This window comes from Ciconia boyciana, chromosome 7 (assembly GCF_034638445.1).
Source record: "Ciconia boyciana chromosome 7, ASM3463844v1, whole genome shotgun sequence".
In the NCBI taxonomy this organism is placed as follows: domain Eukaryota; kingdom Metazoa; phylum Chordata; class Aves; order Ciconiiformes; family Ciconiidae; genus Ciconia; species Ciconia boyciana.
Window position 1 is genome coordinate 32,382,119 of NC_132940.1, and position 24,341 is coordinate 32,406,459.

Here is a 24,341-nt window from a genome sequence, read left to right on the forward strand (position 1 = left end):
ACTCTGTGTGATAAGTAATCTTGCTTATGCTTGGTATACAAAGGAGAAAAAGTGAAAGAAAAGATCAATTTCTATATGTAGATGTTTAAATATAAATAACTGGATTTCAGCTAACCCCTTCAATATATATTGAGCAATGGGGGCTTCCTTCAGGATCTCTGAAATAATTTTTTTAACCAATGAAAGTAGAAATGGAATCAAACTCCACAAAATCATGCCTCCCATCTTTCTTTCTGACTAAAGATACTTCGTGGGCTTTTTTGTGCCCTTTTATTTTGTTGCTCTTTAGGTTTCTTCATGATAACCTAATTGGAGGCAAGCAGAGGTATCTTGCACCAAATTTGCTCTGACTCAGTTTAAATTTTGTTGAACAAGTAATTTAAATACACTCCTCAGACTATAAATGTCTCTTATTCTTACTAATGTGCAGAGTTTCACTGGTGAAAACAGGTAGCCTTGATCCAAGCTTGAAGTTCATATGAGGAAAACAGACAAAGCTGAGGGAATCATCAACTGAGGACATGAGTTACTAGATGCAACAAATCAGATCATGGTCAAAGAAGCACAAGAGAAACACCTTAAAGGTTATGCTGCAGCCTGCACTTCTGTAAAATATCTGTAGCACAAAGCATGCAGGACTGCAGGCTGTAGCCAGAGCATTAATATAGGAAATGAATTTGACCCCTAAGTTTGATATTGAAGAGCTTTTATTTTAAAAAAAAGTCTAAAATGTGCTTTGATAACAGGACTTCTAACAGACCACTTAATTAACATCTGGCTCCCCACCCTACAACTTTAGTTTTGAATATGTGCATCTTCTTGGCTGTAACATTCATCTGACGTGTAGCAGCAAGCACCACTTATATTGTCAAGTCTATAAGCACTGAAAAATCTGAGTAAAGTAAATTATGTTTTTTTAATGGATCAATAATCTAAATATTGAACAGTTGAGAAATATGCATTTCTAAATGATTGAAATAAGAAAAATGGTCATTGATTCTCCAGCAATTCAGTTTTCCAGAGGAGAGCCACAGAACTTTTGTATGCAGCTCTTGGGGCTTTCTAGTCATTACATCCATTGAATATAAAACTGTTGCATTGCAGGTAAATTTTTCTATTGCTGTCCTTGCCTTGATATTCCTTTGAGTAAGCGATTGGGGGAAAAAAAAGCCTTGGGGGGTCTGCACGTTAGCTCGTGCCATAGACTGGTTAATGTTCGTGGTGAAAGTGAGCGTGAAGCACAGGCCCTGGAATATGAATGTTACTGGGAATTGCTGGGTGCCTGGAGAGTTAAATCACTCTGCTTTTTGGGTTGTGTGTGTTGCTATCCTGGACGTACTGGCACTCAGTGAAACATAAACTGCTGCTGTGTGGTGCTCTTTCCTAACCCTTGCCTACTCTTTCTGGAGTTGCTGATTCTCAGTACATTTTTAAGAGCTTTGCAAGAGGTGATGTGAGCCTAAAGCCTGCTAGTAACAGCTGTTTTGTGAATTTTATTAACAAACCTAAGTGTAAGGAAAATAACTTTTGGCAAAAATAGACTTTGCCTTTTGTTTTGTTTAAACAACTAAAAATCCAAGAGCAATTCCATCTTTCTGAACAGCTCTGAAATTACCTAAGATGCTGCTGGCTCCATTAGCAATTCCCAGCTCTTTTTTAGAAGTGTTTAACCTGGTTTCCTAAGATCATGTAACGACATCATCAGTTCGTTCGTTGTGTCCCTATCCCTGCAACTAAGGTGGGTCCGAGGACTGAGATTGAGAAGGTGCTGATCACTTTACCTTGTACATCACAAAACCATCCTTCCCTTTTGCCCTGCTCCTGCCAGCTGGAGTCTTGTGAATTTATGAGCTGCTGAACAACGAGGGATGCTATCCTTTGCTGATGCGGGTTATATTTCCTGAAGAGGTGGTGAGATCTTTCAGAAGTTTGGAAAAGTCTGTGTTCTTGATTAGTTGTCACTAGATGGCTCAAAGGTGAAAGTGGTGGCGTCTTAAGGGAAGTAAGCAGTTCTTGAGCATTCTGGAAAAGCACTATTTAAAAACTCAGACTTGTGGTCAGAGACCTCTAAGCAGCAGTGGCAGAGCTTAACTGCCCTTTCTCTGCCTTCTGTGATCACTTAACAAAAATAATATATATATATAAAATAAAATAAAATATGGGCTGCCAGCAAACATTTGAATTCAGAAAGCACAGCAGCAGAACTGTCATGCTCAGCTTCTGCAGTGACATTGAACTAGACAAGAATTGCTTCAGAGTGTTTAATTCGTTATGGTATATATACATGTTCTTTCCCATTATCTCATATATATTTCAATTAAGCCTGAATGCAGAAGAAAAAGTAAAGCAGTGAGCTGTTGCTGCCGAAGGGTTAGGGATGAGGCGTTTAACTGTGGAAATGTCATTTCCAAGTTGAAATTGTTCTAAGTGAGTTTTCTGGTTGGGGTGGAAACTGTAGATCTGAAAAAAAATTGCCAAATGATGATTTTAATACTCATGTCTGAGGAGCAAAACAAGAAGCAAATACCCCTGTGTGCCACTGGTTAGTGGCAGAGTCTGCTCTGTGGTCTTCCGGGGATGCCAAGGGCAGGAGCCAGCAGTGGGATGCTGGCTGAGCTTATGGGTTCTTGCAGAGTTCGGGGAAGTGTTTGATTCCCCTCAATGCCCAATCTATTTTTCTTACCTTCAGCTTGCTCTTAGGATTAATTTCTTTTCTGAGCTTTCCAGAGCACCTCTCCTCAGACCTGCTGATGTGCTGAGGATGCTGCCGATTGCAGACAATTTCAGCTCATCAAACTCCACCAGGCGAGGCTGCTGCCAGGGTACCTGGGAGTTGTATTTTTCTCATTTAGCTTCACTTTTGGGCTCTCTGCTTCCTCAGCAGATGGCATTTTTATCATGTTTTCAGAAAGTCCATATGGCCTACGAGAGAGTATCTCTTTAATTGTAAAACATGACCACCTGTTCTGATTTTAATGAATGCAGTGAGCATTTGTCTTCATATATCTACTTAAAAATAGCTGCTTCAATTGAATTTTAAAAAAACTCAATTGGGCACAAACACTTCGGCTGCTGAAATAATCAATTAATAATTAAGTGGCTAATTTTAGAACCCACTGGCCTTGCCTATTCCCTCGGACTTGTGGTGATCAGAGCAGACAGTGATTGATTGCCCTGCTGATGCCAAGAGGCACATGCAGTACTGGGGCCGGATGCCGGCAGGCTTCGGGCTGTTTATTGTGATAGTTAGAAGGTGAATGCAACTTTGTGTCTCTGCTCTGCAAATGGACTTGTCTTTCCTGCTCTAGCTCTTTCCTCTCTGCATTGCTCTAGCTGCTCTCATGCAGGCATCCACAGGCACCCCTTTCCCTGCCACCCTCTGAAGGATGAAATCTGGTGCTCAAAAGGTATCCTAATGACAGACCAGCTGGAGAGGAGGTTGAAACTGGGATCAAAAATAGGCTTGAAAGGCTTATCCACTAACTGGCTCCTAATAGAAAGCCCTGCTAGAATCATTCTGCTCATTAAAATAACAATTGCCAGTTAACTGTTTCATAGCTCCTGTAGCAGGTACACCAGCCAGATGAGAAACTGGAATTTTTTGGCTCAAGCTTTCAAGCAGGTGGAAGGGAGCAGGATGCCCAAATCTTGTTAAAGGACTGTTAATGCTTAATTCAAAGTCCTTTTGAAAATTAACTTCTTTATTGAATAAGCCTGTTGCAACATCATCTTGTTCTAAAGCTAATTAAAATGCTCAAAGGGTAGCAACACTCTGGGATTTTGGTCAATAGTGTCAGCTGTTCGGAGGGTAAATATTTTGGAGCTAGAAGAAACAGGAGTGTTTGAAAGAGCGCTTGGTGGTATGGCACTTCCCAGTGTTTCAGTGCTAGCCGTAATGGGCACAATAGCTGCTGGGTTTCCACACAACTAGGTAATTTGACAGTTTGGTGTAAGTGGTGGAGAAAACTTGGTGTGGCTGTTTGGAGCATCTGCTTTTACACGGCGAGGAGGGAGAGAGCCAGAAACCTCTTACCAGAGAAGCCTCCGAACCCATCATCTTATGCGGAGAGCAAGATACTGGAAGCACTTAAAGGGGAAGGCGACTTGCCTGCTTACCTCATTTTACTGGAGGTGTTTGACACAGCTGCCCCGTCCTGCTATGGCCACCAATTACCCTGTTCATATGAGCGAGAAGCTACCCTTGCCAGTCTGACAGCGGTTGCTGTAGCCTGATAGATGTAAATCCAGTTATCTCTCAAACCACATGGGATTTTGAGACAGCTGGGTGTTGTTTGTATGACTGAGAGCCCTGCTTTGAAACACTGTGCAAGTACAAAAATAACCATAGCTATTGGCATTTAAATTCATTTCCATGTAATCTTTGTGATAAACTTCCATTGGTGGGGTGTTATTTCAGTGGGAGGAGGGTCAGAGCAGTTTTAAGCTGACATCTGGGTATTGCAAGTTCCTTGGTGAGAAAGGCATCCGGCTTGATTTCCTTGCATGTGTGGCCTTCCCTCCCTGTGCTTCCAGAATAGCAAGGGATAATTAAATGAAGTTCAACATTAAAGGCTGAAAGTTGGGCAGGGAGAAGCTTATTAAGCTTGCTGAGCTGGAAAGAGCACTGGGGGTGTTTGGGACTTGGGTCTTGTGGGGTTTTCTATTCTTATTTTTCTATTTTCTGGGGAATTGACACTTGTGCAGAAAATAATATGTATTGTTAATTCTGTTGCGATCCCTTTTATGTGGTTGTGGCACTGCAGCACAGCTGTGAATTAAATCTTAAGAAGAACTGGAATTTAGTCTGTTCTCTCATTAGGAGAAATGCTAATTCTCTCAATTGGTAATAAAATCAAAGGAGAGAAGCAAAAAACAAAAGCATGGAGGTTACCCATTTAGGGTAAGCATGAGAAATTTAATCCCTATTTTCCGTGATCCCATTTAAGTAGCAAACAGACTGAGGTTTTTAGCCTAGAGTTCTTCAACAGTTTTCCAAGAGGGGACAGATTGAGGAAGGAGAAGGGGGTGCAGGGAATTAGAAATGGCAATTAGAGTGGCTGGGCAGGGAGCCAAGAAGGCAGGCAGGAGAGGCGAGAGTCCTTTTTGCTGCTGGCTTGTACATGGGCCAAGTGGAGTTTGCAGAAGGACACATGTATGAGCAGACATATGTGAATGCACCTTTTCCCCTCACTGACTCTTTGAAAGGCTGCTTAGACCTTTACAGATTGAATTTTGGGTCTGTTTTAACAAGCCTGCTTAAACACTCCTTTGCTATAGTGCAGACTGTTTATCCTAGATGAAACTTCAAGTGAGATGTGGAAGCTGCAGGCAGGAGTTTTGTGAGCTGACTTTGAGGTCCTGTGCATACTTCCCATCTGATTAAATTTTGCTGTTCTTCCTTCTCATCTCCAGATCACTGTGTTCACTACTACGATCTTCGCAACACTAAGCAGCCCATCATGGTGTTCAAAGGGCATCGCAAGGCAGTCTCCTACGCAAAATTTGTGAGTGGGGAAGAAATTGTCTCTGCGTAAGTATTGCCTTTTATGTAGGCTAAAAACTTTGTAGCCCTTGCTTTCCAGCGCTCTTCAGGGTCGTCGTGCAAGTTCACCTGTGTGGGTGGGCACGCACACTGGCTGCTGTGCTTTAGGGAAGCAGATCATTGCTTTTTTCTAAGACAAAAATAGAAATTCATTCCTGGTGTCAGTTGGCTCTGCTCTGTGTTGCGGAGCTAAAAAGCTTAAGAGGAATACAAAGACAACTAGATGCAGCTCCTGACCATAAGCCCTGACTTTGGGAAGCTGCAGGTGTACTCTCCCTTTACAAAGTGCTGTGTGTGCTGAGGATGCTCCTGACCAGAACTCTGATGTAGAGGAGGCTGCTGGCAGAGCCCTGAAGATAGTAATCTGTGGTAAAACACAGCTGATGAGCAACAGAAGTGATTAAATGGTGCTGCTATGTTTGAAGAGGAGGTTTAGCCACAGCCTGAAAGTGACTCAAGTAGGACTGACTGATCTGTTCCCTGGTAATTTATTAATCTGCTCTTTGAAGGCCCTTTTTAGGATTATACTTGGGTTAGAAAGTAGACAAGGAGAAGTTGTGTTTTGTGGTCCTAATGGCGAGCAGCTTTTCAGACAGGGTAGACCATAAGGTCTGCTATGGAGGCCCTGAAGAGTAATATTCTACAGCTTCTGTTCAGTTACATGGCCAGATGTGTCTGCCCCAAAGCCAGATGCAGCTGCCTCAGTTCTGGGTAGGTTTTCAGTCACGTGGGAATGAGCGTGTCTGTCAGATCACATAGTGAAAGGTTTGAATGACTGGCTACAAGCCTGTTAAATAAACCAGAGGTGAGCCCCTCTTACACAGTGGGCAAAATGCAAGCAACCTTGGGGGGCTGCAGGGGAAGCTTTGATCTCAACACGCTTGTGTATAACACCCAAGGGCAGCAGGGATGGATCACAGGGGTAGATCTAGTCCCAGAAATTACACCTGCTGCCTTGTACCGAGCCAATGATTATCCAGCTTGGCTCTATCCTGTGTTTTCACACAGTTTGCTCTAGAAGCCTGGAGCCAAAGCAGAGCATTTTAAGGTGTATTCAGGCTGCTAGTGAGTTACGCTGAGCTGTGTGATGGAAGATTCCTTGGTGGCTTCTGGTACTGTTCATATTTAATCAGCTCCTCTCTTCCTATTTCCAGTAACATTATAAGGGTGCAAATTCATACCTAGAACACAGAGAAAATTAAATTAATGCTTTGAACCAAATCTGGGTAAGAAGAAAGTGTTTAATAGAAGCAGGAGGAGGCTGGGAATGTTTTACAGCTATGATCAAGGGGAGCATCATCCATGGGATGTTTCAGGACAGAATGGCCCTGTCCTGCTTGAGCTGACCATCTGAGAAAGCTTATCCCACAGTCCTGGGGGGAATATCAATAGAGCTGTCAGACTTGGACAGGCAACAACAGGGTGAGAGGGCTAACTGGAGGGTTCATGTGTCTTTTTCTGCATGAACAGAAAGAAATGTCAGAGAGAGTAAGTTATTTTTCATGTCTGTCTCTTGCAAATTGAGGAGAGGAGACAGCAGTAGTGATTCCCAAAAATCAAGCACTGATTTCTTTTAAGAAAAAATTATATGTATATTCAGATTCTCTAGATTTCTAGCTAAAGCTGTTTTATAGATTGCATTGATTTACTTTGCCTTGTAGAGTTAGGTTTTGACCTCAAGGGTGTTCAGAACTGCCTGTTATTTAGCACAGCACATTGATTGCACTGCTGATTTACAGAGAGACAGATTTAACAGCAGCGCATCCATTATATTTTTTTGGAAAGGGTATGAAAGCAGAAGAGCAGTGTAACGCTAGTGGGATCAATGGCCTTTTCCTCTCCTTGCGGTCCAGTGGCAGATAACTTCCTTCTTTTATGGCATGCTTAGCCTAAGCAATGCAAACATGGCTAGAGCTTGATGGGAATTTGTTAACAGTAAAAGCATTCCATTAGTAATAGACTTTAAGTGTTTTTATTTTAATGAAGAGATCTAGAATGTATGCTACTAAAACACAGAGGTTAAGTGCCTATATATATGAGGTCTTTTTGATGGGTTAGCTAATAGCAGAAAAGCTGTCACAAGAATCTGACAGCTTGTAGACCAGGGATTAATCTTTTGCTGCTTTACCCTGCCTTCAAGAAAAGTTTAGTTTCCAGGCTACTCTGAAGCTTTTAAAAGCAGTGTTTTAAAAATGTGGCTGTCCTAATAGCACAGAAGGCACCTCCCTGTACTTGTGGGCCAAAAAAGCAGTAGTATATACCTTTTTGCCCTTTCTATGAGCTGTGCTGCTACTGTGATAAGGACAAGAGAAGGGAAGGGAGAGTGAGCAGCAGTGTAGGGCAGGGATGGATGTGGAACAAGCATGAGGCAGAGAAGCTGAATACTCTGTTTTAGGCCCCCCCCCTTGGTCAAGACCTGGGATGAGGAAAGCACTCCTACTTAAGTCACAGTATTACAGATAAAGTTCATACCTTTTGTTCTGATCTGACCTCGTACTATTATTACAAATGACTAACAAATCTTGCTGCAGTTCCCTTATCGCTCCTTTGTCATTCCAGCTGTCGTTGAGAGCTGAGATAAGGTTTTAGCAGTGTAGTATGAGGTGCATCTCTACTCTTTTGTGCTATATTTTTAGGTAAATGTGACATTGGTGCAGGGTTAATTTGTTATATCGTCGGTAATATTTGATGGATATTGGGTGGGGTTTTTTCCCTTCAGCTCTTAATATTCAGAAAGCAGTAAGGTTGGGTGATGTGACTTGTAAGAGGGGAGTGTCACCTACCTCCTTTTCCTCCCACCCAGGAGACTGACAGGTCCTGCTCCCAATCTCTTTCAAATTTAAGATCAGAACAGCACTACCCATTTCCTCAAGGGTGGCTTCACAGGGCTCCGGTCCCACCACATCAGTGTTTCTTCACCTACTGTGGAGTGTATTGCTGTAAGTCAGTGAGTGCCAGAATAGCAGAGCCTGGCGATTTGCTAAAGAATAACGCCTGGGAAGTGAGAGGGGCTTGTGTCCCTCAGGTTTGGGGGAAGAAATTAATCCTGTATCTCCGGGAAACCTGGGATCTCTTTCAGTTGAGCTCTGCCAGGGAGAGGAGACTACCTCCACCTCCTTTCTTTTGCCAAAGGGAAAATGTTTGCTCGCAGTAAATAGAAAAACATTTTGAAGGCAGGTATGTTTGCATCTGGGGGAACAATGGAAAACATCAATTTTGATTTAATCCCAACAGAGTTTGTATATTTTTAATAGTAATACTTAGCTTTGCTGCCAAGGTGAAAAAAGTGGAAGTTTGAGATCTGTATCCATGCAGTCTCAATTACACATGAGAAAACCACATCAATTTAATGCTAATAGCAACTCTGAGCCCCCATAGGTTTTTATATGCTGCTGCTTGGTATTGGGCAGGAGGAGGAGAACATGCTTTCAGGGCAGCTGGAGAGGGAGGAGGCTGTTTCCTACCCGAGTCCCGTAAAGGCATGAATGAGAGTCGTAGCCAGCACGGAGTAGGGAACAGATTTTGTACATGCTGTAGAAGTTTAAAAAAAAATAAATTCAATGTGTCCTGGATCTGTGAGGATGTGGAGGAGGCAGTGATGACTCAAAGGCTGTACAGTTCAGTGGAGGACTCTCTAATTGATAGGAGAAAGGAAGAGTAATACTTGGGGGAAGTTTTTTATTCAAATGTGTAATGTGTTTTGACAAGCTTCTAAAATAATGTGATACCTTTCCTGTAAATGATTGAAAGTGGGATAAATCTCCTGGAGTGCACTAAGACTTCCTAAATTTACACTGCAAGTAGGGTGTTAAGGAGCAGGGTTGCAAGTGAGGAGTACCTGCCATATGCCAGCAGGGTAACTTTTAGGTATTGTTTTCAGGTCCACAGACAGTCAGCTGAAGCTGTGGAATGTAGGGAAGCCTCACTGCTTGCGCTCCTTCAAGGGTCACATCAACGAGAAGAATTTCGTAGGGCTCGCATCCAATGGAGACTACATTGCCTGTGGTGAGTAGAGCAGCCATCCTGACAAACGCTGATGGGACTCCTCGGAGCTGGTGCCTCTCCAGTTGCAAAGCACACCAGCAGTTGTGCTACATAGCTGCATGGACTTTTTAATAGAGGATTATTCTGAACTTCCACCTTCCTTCCCTTCCCAGGGAATGGCGTAAGGAGCTCTGACCTAAGGGGGTCTGTACTTGGTTTTCTCCCATTTCAGATGAGTTCTTCGTACATGACGATTCAGACTTGCTGTCACCAGAATTCAACTGCTAATGTAGCCACTGTTGGTATCACTTAGGTCTTTCAAGTTTATCAACTGACACATCCTCATGCGTCCTTCTAAGGAAGGGCAGTAGCCTGGACCACATGAGTGGGTCCTATACTTGTCACTTGGTATGGCATTCTGCATGGTGAAGTGCTAATGCCCTCATTGTGGACAGCTCCCTAGAAGACTAAATCATCCTGAAGCAGTTACCCCTTCGGCGGTTTCTGTCTTTTCACTGCTTAGGTTGGACTGTTGAACCTCTGTAAATCCACAGGTCTTGGTGGGAAAGCAGTGACAGGCTGATTGCTGTGGGATGAGTTGGACAGCTGTGCCAGAACTAAAGGGAGGACCTTAGCTTGTGTATACTCTGATCTCTGTAGAGCTTGCAAGGCAGAAATTGGGATGAATTCTATATAAAGCCTGCACACTGTCTAGTATCTCTTACTTAAACCTCCACAGACCAAACTGTCGTACTTGATTACAGCAAGCAAAACTGTGACAGTGCTACCTGCCTCAGAGCTGTAATGCCGAGCTGGCTGGGTATAGCAGTGTTTCATGTGATAGCGTAGATGCTCTGTTCTGCCCTAAGAAAGTTATGGGGGACAGATGGGATCCTGTATGTTTTGCAAGTGCGCTGCATACTGCAGTTGTCATGTAATAAAACCTGGTTCTGTTATTAAGCATCGTCAAAGTTTGCTGTGGAGCATTCCCAGTTGCCCAGGAACCACAAGTGTGATAACTACAAGGAGGAAGTGTCTAGTCTTGTCTTGTCTTGTCTTAAACAATGAAAGAGCTAAGAAGCTGTATTTCTGTGCCTGCTACCAGAACCTAATCTTGTGTATTTGTTTTTATTTCTAGGAAGTGAAAATAATTCCCTTTACCTATACTATAAGGGCCTCTCAAAGACACTGCTGACGTTCAAGTTTGATACGGTCAAAAGTGTCCTGGACAAGGACCGGAAAGAAGATGACACAAATGAGTTTGTGAGTGCTGTATGCTGGAGGGCACTACCAGATGGGGTAAGCTTTCTGCTCAGGCACCCAGCCGGGTGCGAAAGGAATGCCTCCTGCTTTCTCACGAAACAGCATTGCTGAGGGTTTGACTGCACTTCGTATTTTCCTGTTTATGGGTATTGCAGATCGGCATAAGAACGTGAAGATGTGCAGGGTAACTGAAAGGCTGGGGGATGCTGGAGGAGAAGGGACTGCTGTGCTCTTAACTCTTCCACCTGGGTGTCTGAATTTCTCTACTTGGCATCTGAAATCCCAAAAGCAGCATTGTATTTCTGGCACTTAATGTTTTTTGTGGGTGCATTAGCAGGTTTCTTTTGTTGCTTTAATGAAGGCACCTGCAGATACTCGCTGTGGAGCCTTATCTTAATGTTACTGTGTTTATATGGGCTTGCTCATTGAAATACAGCCCCTGTGTTTCAATGAGTAGGTATGTAAAGGAGGCGAGCCCAGGCTGCAGTCACCTCAATGACTGTTCCAGTGACAATTCATACACGTAGCATGTGTACTAATGCTGCAGGCAGACCTGACGCAGCTTTTGTGAGAGTGGCCTTTCAGCACGAGGCTGCTCTGGAGAGCAAAATGCTGCTTTTAAATTCAGAGCGCTCTTGAAAACCTTGCATAAAAAAAACCTTGAGCAAGTAACTTTCTTGTATGTACAAGAGTTTGCAGATCAGATACTTAATGGGTTTGTTGAGAGGGGGAGGAGAAGAGCTCATCCCAAATACAGTCTTCCAAGTAGATAAAGTGGAACGTTGCCTAATTGATGTCCTGAGATGTTGCATTCACAAAGACAGTGTTTTGGAAGGGTAATGTCTACCAGTCTGTTTCTGTATGAAGAAACTGCCCCCACAACTATGATTCAGTTGTCAGTGGCATAAACTTACTTCAGATAGACGCTTCTGAATCAAAGTAAAAATAAACCCAAGCATCTGAAATTGCAGTTTCAATTTAAAGTAAAAAGTGGACTGTTGTGGTTGAACGGTGGGCATGAGACTAAGTGATGTAGGGTTACCAGCTTCTTTCTGGCTGGGGATTTAGGAGGATTTGGTATACACAGATGTCATGTCTCAGATGAAGAGTGGCTGTTAGAAGTTGCGTAATCCATCTTTCTACTGGATAAAAATGTGCTGCGGGAACCTGTGTGTCCAGAAATGCCCTTCTCTGAACTTTCTTCACTGCAGCATTTCTCTGTTGGGTTGTCCTACCCACTGACCTCCTGTGCAGCTTTTCTACAGGCAACAGACTAAGTGATGTCTCACCCCTGGTGTTATTTCTGTTGCTATCTGCTCCTTATCAGCCTTTTCTCTGATTAATGTGCTTTACTCTGATAGACGTTCTGCTTAAGTGACTGAGAAACTTTTGAGCGGTCACCAAGGGCTGTCAAGCAATTCTTCATAACCAGTATGAAAAATATTGTGCAAAAATGTAATAGCTAAATCAGGTCCATCAAGATTGCACCAAATAACATTCAGGCTTCAGTCCATTAAGCAGCATTTAGAATCGGTCGCTATTCTGATAATTTTTTTTATCGTTCCCTGGTTTCCCTGGGCTGCTTCTAAATTAGCCTGCTTCTCCCATGGCAGCCACAGTACCTGGCTCTCATTTGCAAAGAAAGCAGCAAAAAGCTGCGTGTGATCTGAGAGCCACTGGCTGAGTGTTCTGCTTCTGTGTTTTACCTCTGCCTGTGCTGCATGCTATCCTGCTTTACATACTGAGCAAGCAGCCTCGCTTGCTTTTGCCAAGAGGCCTTAATGCTTCCTTGCACCATATCTTCCGTCCCCCCGAGACAATAAGTACTCTTCACCAATGCAGCTGCACATTTCTCTTCCCTCTTATACTGGTGCAGCGGTCCTCTCCGACCTAATTGAGACTTTGTTCATGTTCTTAGGAAATTAAATTACTGCACAGCCAAAGGTCACTTATGTCCACAAAGTCTTGCTCAAACGATGAAACTTTTATTCTCCATTTTGATAACATTTCTTAAATTTGGCATGAAATTTTTCAAATTAGCTTCATGTATATAGGCTTCTGTAAAAGCTGATGTGTGTTTTAGTGATGCTCAGATGAACTAGAGAAGGCCTTTGCCTCACAGTGCTGTCAGCATCTGTGGGAACTGGGGAACCCACAGCCTATTTCTGGCTTAATTGCAGATTTTGATCCTGGGTGAGTCACTCTGCCTTAGTTTCCTAATTATAAGAGTTACCACACCTACCTTTCACCGCTGGCGGTGAGTGTGCCTGCTCTGCTGAAGGGCATGTGCATTGAAGCAGCTCCAGCCTAGCAGCAACACAGAGCCCAGTGTGGGCTGGGAAACCTGCCCCAGAGCTGCAGGGAGCATGGTGAGTAAGCATTATGCTGCTGTGGGTGTGCTGTTCTCTGTGCCTTGCTGGGCTGGTTCAAAGCCATCTCGCTTCTCTCCATGCCATGGTCACTGGGCAGTAGCTTCAGTTTGCTACCTGGAGTGTTTCCAAGGGGGGAGATGTGGGTGCTGTGTGCAGCCTTTCCCCAGGGCTTCCTGGTGGAGCAGACTCTCCTCTGTTTCCCTACAGTGTTGCTCTCAAGGATTGTTCTTTAATTAACCTTTTGAGATGAGATGAGTAAGTTTCAGATCTGCCAGTTATCTTGGGAAGCATGAGTACATGTACTCCTTCATTTCATGCACTTAAGTGCAAAATCTCAGATCCTAATTAAAACTTAACTAAAACTTTCAGATGAAATGTCATTGATTCTTTCTTAAATCTATTTTTGTGTAATTCAAGCTTTTACTTCCTCCTGAGCTGAAGTCAAGCTGTGCCAGCAGCCCTTGCCAGAACCCATCTTTTTGTTTTTTTCCTCTGCGTTGGTTTTTCATCGCTTACAAAGATGCAGAGACCTTTTTGCTAGAGCTGTCACCTTTCCAACCACAGAGGTCCAGCCAGTACCTTCTTTCCACCTGTGTCAAAGCCATAACAAGGGAGATAAATTGTTCTCCGTAAGTGCTTATTAGCATTTTGCATCAGGCTTACTCACTTTTCACTTAAGTAATGCTTAAAAATAGGCACTAGCTTGTAGGCTATAGTTTTGTTAGTTTTGTTAGACTGCAAAAAAAAAAAATCCCCAAGCAAACAAAGAAATCTCTCAGCAGGTACATCAGGAAGCAAACCTTTGCTCTGCTTCTTTTGATGCTGTGTTTTGGATGAAGGTGAATAGGGTGTTTAATATTTTTTTAAATAGCACTTATAGTTTGTAGGGAAAACTTTCTCACTTCTCATTTTACTCTAAATTTGATCAATATTTCAAAGTAGAGAAGGCTTCAGGACACTTTTGGCCTAAGTGACCTGATAAACATGAATTAAACAGGGATGCATTTCAGAACCTTCCCTGAACCAAATCTTTTTATTTCTCAAGTCAAGGATTTTATAATATACCTGTGCCATCCTTTGTTTCTGGCACCTCAGCAAGATTTAGCCAGCTTGATTTTAAATGTGAATCTGGTCTTGAGACTGGAAAATATGTTCTATTTCATTAGCACGTAAGCAGGGGGTGCTCTTGCCTATAGGGGTGCTCTTGCCTATAGGGGTGCTCTTGCCTATAGGGGTGCTCTTGCCTAGCGAAAGGAAATTATAGTAGTGGTAGTAGCTCACTGCAGCTAGGTGGGTAGGGATGTTTTGTCTGTCTTGGGAGGGTCACTCCAGTTTTGTCTAGGTACATGGATAGCAGCTGGAGGAAATTGGTTTGTACTTCATTTTCCCTTATGTGTCCTACATGATGTTTTCCCCTTCCCTAAAGGGGATACCTTTCGTTCGGACCTGCTTTGCTATATTGCAGAGTTCAAGATGTGCCTCATACAGCTGTGTTAAATAATTACATCTCAAGTAGCCCCTTTCCCAGTCATGGTTAGTGTTTCTCAGAAAGAACCTGTCAAAAGAGAAACCAAGGCTGAACCTGCTCCCAGGACAGCAAAAAGATATTACCACTGAACACAGAAGCAATTTGATTATGTAGATTAAGCATGGCTCAATCTATCATAATCACTGTAAAGAAGCCATTTAATTTTGTACCTGTTTGCATGAGTATTCATTACTGCTGATAAGCAGGTTAGCCGGGGAAAGATTTCTCAAGCAGAAATGTTGAGGCTTTGATACCAGTGAGGAGATGCAGATAAGAGCAGAAGAATGCCATGCAAATTAGCTTAGGTAAAGATTTATGTACATTTTTTTCTTTTAGAGGGGTAAAGAAAGGAAATCCATTGAGAACAGTGCTGCAGACTTTAAGTCATCTTGCTGCAGTGAGCAGGTGGGTGGTGGTACATGCTGGATGGATGCAGAGGTCTCCTGGCACTTGGAAGGAAGGCTCTCAGCAGCAGCATGGCAGTGCTATGAAAGCATCTCCTCTGTCTGACAGGGGAGAGCAGAAACTTGTGTGTGTGTTTCCTCACCTCGTTGTTGCTCTTCTAAAGTCATTTTAATTTAGGGGAGTCTTGAAACAATCATCTAGCTGCAAGTGAGAGAAGCAGGCTCTGGGCTTCAGGTTGCCTTTAGCACTGTCATATGATGGAAGTATCTTCATAATTAGTCTTGCATCTCTGAACTTCTCTTTGTTAATCTAAGAGGATGGAAATATTCCCTTCAAATAGGGGTTTTGATTCATCTCTTCAGAAAGTGAGCTTTCCTTCTGTTTATTTTTCCTTTCCTCTGAACATTCAGCTTTGTTTCTTAATGATGTCTGGCTTGAATTCTTTAAATAGAAACCTATAATTGTACTGCAATAAGCTGGTCACTTAATAGGGCTGTAATCTTGTTCACTGATGAAAAGTAGCCATCCTTTGTTTCCCAGTAGCCTAATAAATGGTACACAACGTACACAGGAGCTAGTCAGGGACTCTGATAATTTACAATCGGCAAATTGGCTCCCTTTGGTGGAATTAATTTAGCCAATACAAATTATTTCGGGAAGTGATTCATTGCCATTTTAAAGCGCTAATTAATTTGGATGACTTATGAACATTAAAAATGAAACCTCCTTTGTCATTCCCAAATAACCAAATGCTTATTCAGTGTCTGTCTTAAGTAACTTGTACCGACTGTAACTACATCTCTTGTAACTTGAAATATGAATTCCAATGGGATTTTGGGGGGAAAACAAGTGTAAGACTTGATTTTTTTTTTTGTTCTACTTTGTTGCTGAAATTTTAAAGGCTCAAAATTGGTGACAATTTTGACTTCCAGCTTCAACTCAGTGTTTTATTTTTGCAGCATCCTCAACTAATTCAGATGTCGGTTAAGATACACCTAGGTAGTAATCTAAAGCTTATGAGATAAATGCCTGCCTGGAGTGATCAGATCCAAGCTGTCCCTTGCCTGCCTCTGATACCAGCTGCTGGCACAGGCAACAGCATGAGTAGCTCCAACCGCAGTATTTTCAGGGAGAGCGCCTGCTGTTTTCTGACTCATCCTTTCTTTCCTAGACCAGAGCTGTCCCATAGCATTCATGTGCAGCATCTCCCAAACCAGTATTCTTGCAGATTATTCTCTGATGCAATACCACGCTACTACTTCATCCTGGAAACGTGGTGGTCTTCATCTTCTCTCTTGTGATTGAAATGCACAGCAGTTTATGGGAGGCTAAGAATGAGCAGCTTTTAAGAAAAGCAAGGAGATATGACTTTGATCAGGTTTATTCTACTCGTTTGTCTCCCCTTCCTGAAAATCTTCAAAGATTTTCCTTCCTCCTGTGGAAGCTGTCTAAGCCCTGTAGCATGTGTGCTGTGAAGCTTGCAGCTGTCTGTGTGTTAGCTTCCCACTCCTCTTGACATGCCCTCTGCTTTCTGGCCATTGGCAATGCTTTAAACAAGAAGTTTTCTTTGGCTTTTATTACTTTGCTGCTTTGCACTTTCCTTAGGTAGTAAATATATTTTATTTCTCTTCCATCCTACCTTTTTCATGTCTATTCCTCCCTTACTCATTTGAAAATCTCAAATCTTCATTAAAAACAAGTGGAACCCAGAATATAAAAGAGACATCATACATCATGCATGCTTGATGCATGCATGCATCCCCCCGCCCCCCCAGTCTTAGCATAGAACTTATGTATGCCAACACACACTGTATATATTGTTTTATATGCTGCTTGAAAACTATTTTCATATGCAGAATAATTCCTACCTTGCAGATAAAAGATGTCACAAGTTCAGTATGTATGCTTCTTTGTGCTGAAAATGCTCATATACTTTCATACCTATATCTCTTCAAATGCTCATTTTGGGCTCTTTTCTGTGGCTAAGGAGGATTAATTAAAAAATACTCAGATGACTAACAATATTTTACTCCTCATCACAACCCCTGGAGTCCAACTGCAGAGAACTTTGTGGAAAAAAATCATACTCTATTATTAACAGTTCATGCATTATGTTGAAATTTCAGTGTGTTGACACTTTGGTCCATATGAAAGACCATCTTGATAATGTGATTATGCAAATGACAGGCTTTAGGATAAAGTGTTTAATTTCTAGTCTTCTGTAGAAGAATAAAAATATTGGTAAATGTTCTTTCAGTATTGCCTCTCCCTGGTTGCAGGACACCCTCTGAGCTTCCTCCTGATGAGGGCAGTCACTTGCTGGACCACACTGCTGCTGCAGTTGAGCCTGGGCAGGGGTGAAGGGAGCCAGGCAATTCCCTGATAGCCCCAACCTCTGTTCACTGTGCTCCTCCCATATAGTGTGTTTGGGGGGAAAAAGGTGTATTCCACCACTTATTTTGCTGTTTCAGGGCTCAAGGTGGCACGCCGGCAGGTGGCTGGTACATCAGTGCCTATGTTAACTCTTCTTTTCCTAGATGTGGAGTAGCTGGCCATGCCACCGATGCGAACAGAGGGGATGAGTCTGTTGCTTTTGTTCAGTTCTGGAAGTTCAGGTCCCCTGTGGTACTGCAGCATGCTGATATCATTCTAGCTTCTATTTTAAGAATAGCTTCTCCAAGAAATGTAGGTGGCTCAGGTTTTTCTTCTTTGTTGGTTTTAAGTTTACATTTGCAAATTCAACTTCTCTCTCCTTTTGCAAGGTGAGGCTTTTTTCCTGTATAATTGCAGAAAATTGCCAAGGGGTTGATGTTTTTTTGAAGTGAAGGCAGATCAAAGTTGTGCACGTTTCTTGAATGAAAGCAGCATTTACTCTTTCAGACTTTTACAGCTGGTATTTGCTTACCAAAGTGTCTCTTGTAATGCCAAGAGAAGTAGGCGGTGTGCTCTAGATAGGACCTCGGTCCTCCTTAGAGTCATCTCTTTCCTAGAGCAAGTGAATGACATAGTGGTTGACATAACTCTGAGTGCTGTTGACATTACAGTTCCAGTAGCTAATCCCAATGGTGCAGCTGTACAGATAATGGATTGTAGTTCACTGCTGGTGCAAGCAGAGGTCTGAGCAGGCTCTTGTTGTTTCCTAGGCTTTAAATAATAAGAGCATCCCAATACAATCACAAATTGTATTGGTATGATACATGCTGTGAACTGGGGACACAAAGAAGTCTCTGTGCAGCTGTCATTAAACTTTTAAGTGGATGTTTCTCTCCTGTTGGGACTCTGCTGCTTTAGTAACCATCAATTCTTTATTCAAGTATGAGTTCTTATTACAGATGAACCCAAGTCAGGAATTCACCTGGAACCCAGACTTCATTCCTGACTCCATCCCCAACTCCCTACTGAACCATAGTTTTCCAAGGTACAAGCTGAAGTGCAGCAGTATGTATTGTGTGGCCCTTCGTATAAGCTATGACCCAAACAGTACAACTTAATAGAAAATTTTTTGTATTAGGGTGATACTCAGGGTCACCCTTATATTATATATTGGGGTGGAAAGAGAAAAAGAGCAGATTCGTATTGAGAGAGCACTTGCTTTTAGAATTAGATAATTGTACAACTGTTTTCCCTTCCCACCCAACCTCTGCAGTGCTGCTGTTGGGCCACTTGTTCTGAACTCTGATACCTATCCTTCTGGGTTCTAGAGATGCTGATTAAATAATTGATTAGCCTTTTGTAAGGTTTGGGGGTTTTGTGGGTTTTTGTTTTGTTTCTTAGGTGATGCCTGGAGACTTGCTTATTGTGAGTTGTAAGCTCCTCTCTTCCCATGCTTGTTCTTAGCGTTATGCCTTTGTCTCGCAGGCATTTCACCCTCTATTGCCCTAGGGATTAAAGGTGGCAGGTGTGCTCTGTCTCTTCCCCTGCAACTCTTAGCCTTTGATGGGTAGGAAGGCTCATCCCTAGTATTTTCTGGCGTTTTTATAATGTATATTATGTATAGTGTCCTGGAGCAGAGCCCCCTGAAAGCACTAAGTCATTGTAGGAGCCAGGCAAGTATTTCAGGTACTGAGCCAGCATCTATTGCCTGATCTCAAGCTCCAACCAAAGCTGGTCTTTTCTGAGTCAGGGCATCTCCTACATGAGCAGCTTTTGCTATCCTTTCCACTGCTAGGTTCATGCTGGCTTTTTTTTGAAGTGCCATCTATCTGCTGAAGTCTCTGCTTGGCACAAAGTGCCAGTGGGATGAGGTCTGAATGCTCAGAGCTAATCTCAGTAAGTCAGCCAGTATTCACTGTTTTATGAAGCAGATGAAGGGGGCCATTTAAGATGGGAGCTGCAGGGGTAAAGCTGCATTTCTCAATACTTAGTGCTAAAGAAGGACTGTGGTTTCAGACCAGCAAGAGCAAAGCGAGAGAGAGTGAAGTAGGTTTTGAAAAGCCATTGGCATTGGGCTAACCACTGGTTTTGAAGTCGACTTCAATGCAGCAGCAGAATTCCTGCACCGAGGGTATTTGAAACCCTCACTGCTGGTGGCCTGCTGTCACTGCTGTTTGAAGGTGGGTTTATAACCTCATTCCCTCTAACAGGTGACACCACTTCAATTACAGTCAAAGCAACCCCACAATATTGTCTCTTTTTTTTTTTCCCATTCTTCAGTGCATGTATCAATGGCAAGTCCTGCCAGGCCACCACCATTCAGTAGTCACAGCTTATGAGCTGCATAAACCTGCTCTACCGCTCCTAATTAAGCAATTTTAATGGCAGGTTGTCATGTTTTACAGAGTCTAAATGAAGTGGAAAAAATATGAACTGATTTTTTTTTTCTTTCCAGCACAAGATTTTGATCAGATAATTTAAACTCTGGGTGAAATGGAAGTAGAAGCATTTATGCACAGGTGGTTTTCTCTGCAAAAGCTTTACTTTGTGTAGGTCTCTGCATTAATATAGTTACTGCTTGGTTTTGGGCAACTGTTCTGAAGGTTTTCATATACCTTCTGCCCTTCTGTTGTCAGTAACAAAACCCCAAAGCATTTTGAAACCCAGTAACCTGTGACCAGCTTAATACCGATCGCATTGCGTGTTGGTAAAGCAAGAATTAAGGCTTTTATGACACTCCTTGTAAAAACAACTGCTCAGACTGGTTTTCCAACAGCAACACGGATTTGTATCCTTTTAACCTATATAAAAAAGACTTAGTTTCATTTTGGTGCTGTTCTGATTTAATTCTAGCTGATGCTAGATGAGCTAGCTACATGCACAAAGTGAAAATGGTCGTTCCTTTCAAAGCAATCTCATGTCTGAATTGAAACTACCTGAATATGTAATTAGGATATATAATTACTTTATATAGGATACACATAGAATTCTAATAATCGGTCCTTTCTAAGGAAGGGAAAGCCAGTATGGCAGGAAATGTATGTTTAGTAATTTAATGAGTACCTTTTAGACAGAAATGATACTGTTAAATTTGGGGTTGTGCAGCTGAATGGGGTTGCGTTCACCCTTGCACGAGGCGTCCTGAATTCTGCAAGGGAAGCACTGCTTCAAACAATTATGTCTCTTATATGTTATTGTATATCATAATTGCTTCCAAAACTCTTATCTGGTTGCTAAAGCTGGAGAGAAGTGAGCTGTTTGGTGCAGTACCAGATTTTCTGTTTCACTTTAGTATGTCTGAGGTGAATATTAAGTTAAGCAGAGAGGTATAGCCAGGGCAGCCTGGGGAGCTGGCAGATGAGACAGTGCATTGTTTCCCATTTACTTATAATAATGAGAGATACTGGAGGGAAGATAAGCAGTATTACATATACTGGGAAGAAAGATTGGTTCAGATCCATTAAATAAAAAAAATTCCTCTTACCTGTAATCTGCAGATAGCACAGAAATTAACTGCAGCAGGAGGAGGAGAAGCTGCATCCCTACTCACTGCCCGTGCTGGCAGAGGCTCAGCATCACTGTCCAAGTCTCTGAGTGTAAATCAGGCATACATGATTTTTTCTTCCTAGTTTCTAGGTTGATCAGTTGAGACCTCGTTGCCTTTTTCTTCCAAGACCTTCTACAAAGCAGACTGCTTTGGCCAAGTTTCTTCCGACCACCAAATAACAGCAAGCCTGTGTGGGGAGTTAGTGCTTGGGGGAAAACTTGACTTGTTTAGAGTGAAATATCCTTGATTAAAATAGGAGGTTAATAGTGCTTCTGTGTGTGCCTTGCTTCACAACTTGCACGTTAGCTCCAGCATTTGAAAAGATAAATTTGGGCAAAACGAGATGGGAGTGAAATACAAATGTCCTTATTTAGTACAAAAGGATTCATCTCATTGTCAGCTTTCTGTTTTTGTTAGGTTCATTCTTGGCTTGACAATGCAAAAAAAAGTAATTTAAACTGTTGGAAAATGCATGAAAATCTGAAGTAAAACAGGAGTTAGCAGCTTGTGAAACTTTTCTTCTAGTGTTATAGCAGGCAGCAACCTGCACTGGGAACTTGTGAGTTTTCTTTGTTTCAAGACTTCAGAATATATATATTTACCTTACCAAAAGTAAGCTAAGATCCACACTGTGAAAACTCACTCTGCTGATGCTCAGATGTTTGTATAAGAAAAATACCACTTTAGAGATTTTTTTAGATAAATGCTTGATAGATGTATGGTTACAGGGTGAAGGGATGCAATTTGGCTGCTGCTTTTCCAGTGTATCCTTGAATGCAAACTCAGACCCTCTCCTTGCCTCTTGGCCATCCTCTGCAGCCATCCTTCTTCTTCCTGTTGTAAAGCTCCTTAGTTTTCCCCAAGAGCAGAGCTGTCTAACACATGGGTGTGGACAAGGACAGTCGTCTCCTCATAAGCCCACCACAGTCACTAAATCTTTGGCTTTTGCTATTCATTGTGAACCTGGAAATTACCCATTCTGCAGTGGGGAGGGGAGCTGTGAAAACTCATTTTTGTACAGATTTTTGAAGTTTCCATTGTTTTCCTTTGCAAGCAGGTTTGAGGTGAGTTTGATATGGACAAGTATATTCTCAGCCAGGCTGGGGCTTCTCTATTAATTTTGGATAACACATGAATGTGGAATTTGAGTCCAGCTCACTGCAAATCAAAGGTAATGAAGTAAAGAATGTGATGCACACCAAGCCCCATCGTCTCTGTCTCTCCTTATCCAGACAAATGCATACTGTGTATGTGCTGTGTGCTTGGCTTTTTTTAGAGGCCATTTCTTTATACTTTCATTTATTTCTTCCTTGGAAGCTATAGCTAGGGCAGTAGATGATCATGAACTCTTCACAGGAGCTTTTCTGCTGATGACTGTAGCAGTACACTAAGTTTGCTGTGACAAGAAATAAGTTGTGTTGAGTCCTAGCAAGATGACAGCTTTTTTTGTTTTCCTATATCCACGGTACTGTATCCTGTATTTCTCACCATCACTGCTCCAAAACGTTTGAGGCATCGTCAGGCGGAGAGGAAAGCAGGGGGTACCTGTTGTGTGGTCCAGCTCCAGCACTGTGGTGTCTGAGGAGAGAGTCAACAGCAGCATCTCTTCAGAAAGAATACCTAAAATCGAGGGAGGATGAAGCAGATTAGCTAAAAAAAACCCATATGCCAGAAATGTTTGTTTGTCTTCCCTCATCCTTTGTCAGCAGAGCTCAGGTTTGTATTCTAATATTTATGTAGCTGAAGGATATTATAAAATCAGAGGTACTGTGTCACAACACAAGGGGTTTTGTTCACTCCTATAATCCCAGTAGGAAAATGACATTATTTTTTTTCTTTATATACTTGATTCTTTTTAAACTTCCTTTTTGCTATTAGTGTCATTGATAGCTTAATGGATTTCTTGATTGTTGAGCTCCTCTTTTTGATACAGTATTGTTAGTCTTTGCCTGCATTCAAAATGACAGGGAGCGTTAAAAACAGTCAGTTCAATTTGAGATATCTAGAGATAATTTTTTTTTATACCCAATGTGTGAAAATAACTTGAACAGTAGCAGAATTATCCATTGTGAGAGAGATTATTTTACTTGTGAATTGGGTTTAAAGATAAAATCTTTCCTACTTCCTGGGACGTGGATTTCCTATTCATTGCTCTGTTAAGATTAATCGGGAGCAAGACTTTAATCCAGAACAAAGATGATTGAATTGTCCTTAAACAGTGATGTAGAACATTACCCAGATCTCCCTTTATTGAAAACCTTTTTCGGTCTTGCAATGCTGAGAAACCACAAGCGTTTGAGAGCTGCTTGTGAGTACATCATATGAAGAAGGATGGTTTTTACTCATTTGCTGGCTCATTAGAAAGTAAAATGCTTTCTAGGGGTTTTTTTTTTGGAATAAAGTTGTTGGGAGGTGTTGTATGGCATGGGTTAAATCTGTGTGGTATATTAGCTAGAAATTATTTTGGTGTGCAATAAGAAAAAGGGCTCCACTCCACCTGTAAAAGCCTCTGACAGCTTAAAGGTCTGCCATTAACCAAGCCGCTGCTGGGTTTGTGGAGTCGCCAGGATGGAAAATTAAGTACCTTAATGTAGTTTTGTTTCCTCTCTGGGAACCCAGAGAAAGACAAGCTCAGACTCCAGCTACCCGAGCCTGTTGGGCAGCTTGTCTGGCAGAGCCGCAGCATGATCCACTGCTCCCCTTGCTGCCGCCATCCCTGACTGTGCGCTGCCAGTGCAGTGATGCTAACAAAACTGTGCTTTTAAGAATTAATGTCTTTTTTTAATCTCCTGTTTTCTAGCAGGAAGCATGTAGAGCCACGAGGTTGTCCTAAATCTCCAGTTACAGCCTAGAACAAAGTAAGGATGTCATTTGGTTTTCACCCTTCCAGAATGTCAAGGAGAGAGCATGGGGGGAAGCATCTGATTCAAGGATTTCCAGGCTGTGATGTGTGAGCTTGACAATCCCTCAGTTAATTTCAGGACTCCTACCTGAGAGTGGGCTGTGATCAGTAACGTTTGGGAGTTGGCAATACTTATTTCAGATGCATGTACCACATTTAAAATTAAAAAAAAAAGGGGGGGGCGGGGGGGAAAGCAGTTTTCTGTTTAATGGCCTTGCTGTAGGGACGCTGGCAGGCAGCACACTGTTGGGAAGCTGTTCCCTGGAGTTCAGGAGCGTATTCAAGACCAGCAGATTTAGGGACTTATTAATGGCACTGCAGCTTCAGGCCCTGCTGTTAGCTGGCAGTCATGGAGCGAGTAAGAAAGGAGCCGTTGGTGCCACGTTTAAGGCCATTGGGCATGCATGCATGCCCTGTGCAGCATC

The 24,341-nt window shown here is 42.4% G+C and overlaps 1 protein-coding gene across 4 annotated transcripts in view; it reads left to right on the plus strand.

Annotated features, from left to right (window-relative positions):
* Positions 1-24,341, plus strand: part of COP1 (COP1 E3 ubiquitin ligase) — a 129,847-nt gene that overhangs the window by 86,293 nt on the left and 19,213 nt on the right. For all 4 annotated transcript variants that reach the window (XR_012043363.1, XM_072867326.1, XM_072867327.1 and 1 more), the window contains 3 exons: positions 5,413-5,530; positions 9,423-9,547; positions 10,665-10,825. Coding sequence is in view for 3 of the 4 variants with exons in the window: in XM_072867326.1 (XP_072723427.1) it covers positions 5,413-5,530; positions 9,423-9,547; positions 10,665-10,825 (404 nt within the window). In the remaining variant the exon portion in view is untranslated. The remainder of the gene's footprint in view (positions 1-5,412; positions 5,531-9,422; positions 9,548-10,664; positions 10,826-24,341) is intronic.